The following is a 6,612-nucleotide window of genomic DNA, read 5'->3' on the forward strand; positions in this document are numbered from 1 at the left end:
AAAAATTTCTTCTAACTATTTCTTCTAAAAACTTCTAACTGGTGGTGTTACATGTTTAGAGGTGAGTGATGTTTGTTTATTTAAGCTCGAGCTATACCTCTGGTCACTTAGGAGCTACTTAGTATCATAACAGTAAGGAAGCAGCTGTCTAGGCTGACTAAGCCTGTTTGACCATTTTAGTACTTAATAAGGCATGCATGCATTGAACAAAAAAACACAAATTGTTAATCACAAATATTTGTACAGTAAATAATCTTCAGTCTTTCAGTTCTGCCACAGCTTATCAGTTATCAGTTGGCGAACAAGGCTCCTCTGTAAACTCAACCAAGCTAGTGGAGGCCATTAGAGACAAATCACGTCTTTTGTAATAAGTTTTCTAATCTGTCTTTTGATACTTAATAGTATTGAACATTAGCCAGCAAAATATCTTTTGTCATTTTCACCACTTTAACTCATAGGAAAGATTTCAATATATAGTTCCACCATTAAAGAGAACAAAACAACAACAATGTGTGAAAGGCATGAGTCCATTTTTAGTGCTGTCAGCAATAAAAATCTAAACCTTCCAACTCTAAGTGGAAAAATGAAATAATAATCAAAACAGTGTTCTATGCTTACCTGCTGGTTTGTTTGTTTGCATACCATGTAATTTTTGGTATAGGGTTTCCCTCAGAAACACATCTGAAACTAACAGTATGGTCTTCTCCTTCAGTCACTGTTAGCTGTGGAATAGATGGTGGCTCTAGAAATGAGGAGAATGTGATGATGCAATGACAAAAAAATAATAAATATTTTTTCAAGCATTTTAGCACATACAGTAAATAACTATTCAGGGTAAAATACATATGATGAAAAAAAACCATGTACATAATGTTTATTTAGACAAACGATTACTGTTTGCAGGATCATCACAATAAATTATATCATTGTGAAATTCAGTTATGTTGTACCACATGTAAGGCTTACCCTATAGCTCTCAGTTTTCCTAATGGTAATATATAATGATATAATTACCCACTGGCATAGCTTCTAATATTACCTAACAATGTATAATAATAACTATGTTCTTTATGTAACACTTAACATTCAGTGGTTCTCCACTTTCTTTTAGTTGGAAAATAAAATAATGCCAAATTGTTATGTTGGCACCCTTCTTCTGCACAAGCTTGTCCGTTTTACTGTCTACAGGAGAGCAGATTTCATGTACTGGATTTTCTTTGTTTCATTTGCATATTTCTCCAGCATTCTTTGTCAGACTGAGGGGACAAAGTGTGTACATGTATAGTTAATTAGCTGGTGATGTTCTGTTTGTATAGCCTATAATTAAGTGCTATCTTTATTATATACATTATAGATTGGAGTAAATACATAAAGAGGAATGTTAAATAAAGGCAAAGCTACAAAAATGAAATTACATGTCATGTGAAAGAGAATTATAATTTATGTAATGTTGACGTTTTTAAATTATTGTAATACTTGAACATATCAGTCAGAAGCCCAGGCTAGTTTTATCTTTCTATAAGGATTAGTAGTTTATCACTGGTCTTATCTGAGGTGTAATTCAGAAGGACAAGCATATGACTCACTTTTTAGAGCAGTTACATGGACTGAGATGTTTACAGAATAGTTTGAGTTGCCAGTGCCACAGACTACAGTGTAATCTCCACCCATGTCTCTTGTAAAGCGCTGGACTGGTAGCATATTGGCTGTTTCTCTGTGGAAAGCACAAAAACTTAGCTGATACCATGATCATACAACAATATTACCTACATAAATAAGCAAATTCCACTCACAAACTTCAGTCAGTATTATCTATGGGCGTCACCTTGAGTCAAAATGTGCAGGGGACAGGACGATATAAAAAAAACTATATATATGATTCATTCCTCTTCTTCTTGTTCTTGTTTTTTTTTGAGCTGTGCTGAGCCCACACCCTTAATGCTCCACCTTTCGTTGCTGGTTAGAGTTCTGTATTTTCTTATATTTCACAGATGGACAGATGGGAGTTCCTGCCAAACTGGGGGGGATTTTTGCTGGATTTGGAGGGGAAAAAGCACTTTGGTAGATGAACAAAATTTAGGCTGGCCATGACTGTTGTTAGGTTTTAAAAAAAGTATATAAACTAAATCAACTGCATTAATTAATAATGCTGAAATTTGACAAGGCCTGACTTCATTTTAGTAACTCCTGTGGAGAGGAGGCCCACTTGCGTCATTCACAATTTACTACGGTTAATGTACGCACCACCTTATTATTAATGTAACAGATGAGTGTTTGGGCCTAGCTTGAATTATCCAGTTCATGTGGTCTTAGTGACTATACAGAGTTCTGCTTTAGTTGGAAATTGGAATGGCCTGTGATCTGTTCAGCAGAGCCTGTAAATGTAAGCAAGTTTTTAAAATGTGTGGAAAAAGATACACATAAAATGCATAAAAAAGGAAAAAGAAATAAATATTATAAAATCTAATTAGTAATATATCCTATATTTTTCTTGTATTTTATTTTTCTCAAACAGTGAGGAAAAGAGTAAATTAAATAAAAATACAACAGCAGGGTTTTAACATGTGTCATCAATATGCATTCTATAGGTATTCAGAATATATTATATTTTTATGTATTGTAGTGTAATGTGTTATTGAGTACATTTGGGACAGTGTTCAGAATTCAGCCATCACTCCTTTTCAGAGTATTCTGCCCAAGTCTGAGTGTTAACTAAAATGAACTGTAGCTGTTTTATAACTTCTCTGGTTTTACTTAACTATACAAGATCTGACACAGTCTAAGCCTGACACTAACAGTCTAATTTAAGATGACTCACTTAGCCTCTGTCGTTTTGTCTGACATTCACACTACTGTGCTACAAATACACAAATGTAAAAATAACCTACCTTTAGTTTCAATCTACCTCAGTAGTAACAAAGAAATTACGGTTAATATTGCTGGGTGACGATAAATAAACAAGTGCTGAAGATGATTATCAGCTCATGTTAAGTTAACACATCTATATCAAGTCTAATGACACAGTATAAGTCTGTTAATATGTTTCCAGATGATAATTCTGCAAATAACAATTAGAAGAACTAACGTAATTTCCTTAGTTGTAGCGGTACAAATAACCATGGACTTGGGCTCACGCTGATGCATTGAATTTAGAAGATTGAATCGTGTGAGGGATGGCCGATGCCACTCATTTTCTTTTCAGTCCGATACCAAGTAATACCAAAGCTAATATCTCGATACCAGTACGGGTATCGATACTTTAAAAAGGGGGAAATCATTGTATTTAGTAAAAAACAGTAAATGTATACATCAAAAAAGTATATTTTAAACCCTTTACATTAGTACTAACAGGGAATGTCACTGATTTTTCAGAACTTCGGTGTAATTCAGTGGTTGAAATTTGTCATTCAGAGTGTGTTGATGTGACACTGATTTCTCTACAGTGGGTGATAGGAATCAGGAGTTGTGATGTCTACAACACAAATATAGCCCTTTTATTTACTATCCAGAACCACCAGTGAACCTACACATGGCTTCTGAGTTTTATATGTAATGTTGATGATGGTAAAATAGTGGTAAAGCTGAAAAAAAAGAGTTTTTTGTGGGTACTACTTTGCCTTGAAATGCCATACATGAACTTCTTCACCATGAATGGATAAAAAAATGTGTTTTAGGACAAAATCCTATCCCAAGACAATCATAAAACAACCCCTTAGGTATCAGGCAGCATATTTATAATAGCCTTCTGTAGAGGTGGGCTTTGAAACATCAATATAAAAATAAATAAGCTGGAACAGACAAAAATAATCAGTGGCACTTTTAAAAAATACTATCAAAAATTATGAATACAGTGATTTGTATTTAAAATTTCATGTCCTGCTCTGCACTAATATCCAATTAAGTGGACTTACTTTGTAATGAAACATGCTAGAGGTACTAACAATATTCATGATAAACTTGGAAAAGCATATTTTGACATAATTTATCAGGATAAATATTGTCATATTGCCCACCCCTAGCGTTCTGTGAGATAGCTGTGTGTTAAAGGGTAACTCCACCTATTTTTAAAAAATTCTACATAATTAAATGGTTAAGATAAGTAAACAAAGTTGTAGTTGAGTAAACAAAGTTGTAGTTGAGTGGTTTGGTGTGAAATGCTCTGTTCCAGAGAAACATAGAGTCAGAATTGTTCACAGTAGTGGTGATAGGAACCAGACATGCACCTCTAAAAGCTCCCTCACTGAAAGTTATTACGTGCAACAGTTATGAATATGCTGCCTGATTCCTGAGACATTGTTTTATGATAGTTTTATGATCAGGATTTGGCTTAAAATGTCTTGTTAATCCATTTATTTTAATCCATTCATGGTGGAGGTGTATGTGCATGGCATTGTAAGGCAAAGTAGTCCCCCCAAAAAACCTCTTTTTATCAGATTTTACCATAATCAACATTACATATAAAAACTTAGAAGACATGTGTAGGTTCACTGTGGTTTTGGATAGAAAGTCTGTTTGCTGCAGTAATTTTTTCAGCACCATAAAAAAAGAGATATTCAGTTTACTGCGTAAAGAAACAGTATCAATATGTCATGTAAGGATCAATTCTCAAAAAGAAACATCAGGATCGACACTTCAGTATTGATCTGCCCATCTCTAGTAGCCACTGATGTGCTGAATCAACCACCTGAGCTCACCTTAACCAGCATCAATCTTTTTTTGATAAAATTTCAATTGTAGCTTAGTATGATAGGCTAGTCTTGCCATTAGCATTAGTGTTAATTTCACAGCCACAGGGCATTTCAAAAACAGAAACTATCATCCCAAGCAAAATATTGCGGCCTATGGTAGGTAGTACACTCATCCCAGAGATGCATTACAGCTGAACTCATTCAAGTCTCTTTAAAGACACGTACCTTTGTGCCCAGAAACATGGTGGGGAACCTCCTGAACTGTTTCCCAAAGAACGAATTTCCACTTTCTGCTCAGCTACGACTTCCAGCTGCATTTTCCGAGAACCTTGCCGGTCAGCTTCAGCCAGGTTGCATATAACAGTCTGCAATGAGGTAGCACGTATACGAGTAATCAGATATGTGTGATTATATATGTATGTATCTGTCTGTTTATATATATATATGTATATATTGTGCTATACAGGCTAATTGGCATAAGACTCAGATTCCTATAAATGTCACAGAGAAGCGAAGAAGGTATCGTAATTTTAAGGCAGCTGTGGTGAGTTCTATACTTCTGCATTTGCCGTTGAAATGTCAGTTCTGCTTTTATTCTTGGTCATCCTTATGACCTCATTTACAAATTCAGAAAATTTGGTACCCAACTTTTTTCTTTTGCTAGGTTATACTTGGAACGTTTATTGCAACCATCCAGCCGTCTGTATCTGTCTGTGTCTACGCCTTCTCAATCAGGATGTCCTACTTTAACTCAAACACAGGCAAAAACAGTACAGCCCTGATGATAATTGATATAATTAATGAAAAACATGGAGATTTTACAGTTTCACTGGGGACGCAGGACAGTTGATGCGCTTTCCCATCGGTGCGGACAAGTGCATTCCACTGTAGTACAAGAAACACTGTGGTGCAAAAGAAGACACAGAAAGGTTTAAGCTTTTAGAAAATGATCTGAAAATGAATTGATTATACCGACTAAGAGGAGTCAATGAGAGTGGCAGGTCTGTATCGCCACCAGTAACAACAGTAGGAAAACTATTACTAGGCCACTACTGTTTTTGTTGTATAATAATAATAATCATAGGTAAAGTAAAAATAAACGGAATATCATAAAGTATGTCATCCAGGAAGACGGTCTTACTCAGTAGCACATACAAATCAAGTAAATGAGTAGCTGAATAACAAAGCCTTTTGCATTTTGGTTACTTACCCACCACAGCTGTGTTTTTTCTTAACTGCATTGTTTGAGTGCATAACAGCAGACCAGAGCCGCACTCTGGTGTGGCAGAGACGAAATGGGATGTGGAGAGCAGAGAGACGCAAAGACTGTCAGGGCCACATGACCCTCTCTCTCGCTCTCACTCTCTCTCTCTCTCTCTCTCTTTCTCATGTCATGGTTTCCTTTCACAAAGTGACAAATTTTGTGGACGACCATAATCATTTGAGAACAGTGCCTTTTATTCATATTAAACTTACACAATCAGCAACAAGATACAAACAGCATCTTCATGCTTGGTTTATAGTTGTTGCTTAATAAAAAACTGTTTATAGTATATGCTATATACTATAGAAAAAGCACTTTAAAAATGATCAAAAATATGAACAGTAGTTTCACTTTTGACTCAATTATCATACATTTAGTTGTTGGACAACCACTCTTTTCATTCATTCAGCACCATTATTTGGTACTTTCTTAAACATTAAGTAAATAGTATCAGACTGTTAGTCCATATTGTGTAACAACGTTGAAAAAAAAAGTCAGTAGAGCTAGCAGCATTTCCCAGTACTACTTAGCTTGATTTGGAAGCACTTAGTTAATGTTAAAGAACTTTTGTACTTTTAGAAACGTGTAATTTAACTGTTAATTCATGCTGTAGGTACAATTTTTAAAAGTAATGTCGTTATGTTTTTAGCTGAACTGTAA

The 6,612-nt window shown here is 35.1% G+C and overlaps 1 protein-coding gene across 1 annotated transcript in view; it reads right to left on the bottom strand.

The window, feature by feature from the left end:
- Window positions 1-5,999, bottom strand: part of LOC118798656 (receptor-type tyrosine-protein kinase FLT3-like) — a 28,124-nt gene extending 22,125 nt beyond the window's left edge. The window contains exons 1-5 of the mRNA XM_036558116.1: window positions 5,899-5,999; window positions 5,511-5,590; window positions 4,914-5,053; window positions 1,587-1,714; window positions 619-742 (exon numbers count right to left, since the gene is read on the bottom strand). Of these exons, the coding sequence (XP_036414009.1) occupies window positions 619-742; window positions 1,587-1,714; window positions 4,914-5,053; window positions 5,511-5,590; window positions 5,899-5,929 (503 nt within the window). The 5' untranslated portion in view covers window positions 5,930-5,999. The remainder of the gene's footprint in view (window positions 1-618; window positions 743-1,586; window positions 1,715-4,913; window positions 5,054-5,510; window positions 5,591-5,898) is intronic.
- Window positions 6,000-6,612: the final 613 nt, after the last annotated feature.

This window comes from Colossoma macropomum, unplaced genomic scaffold (assembly GCF_904425465.1).
Source record: "Colossoma macropomum unplaced genomic scaffold, Colossoma_macropomum, whole genome shotgun sequence".
Classification (NCBI taxonomy): domain Eukaryota; kingdom Metazoa; phylum Chordata; class Actinopteri; order Characiformes; family Serrasalmidae; genus Colossoma; species Colossoma macropomum.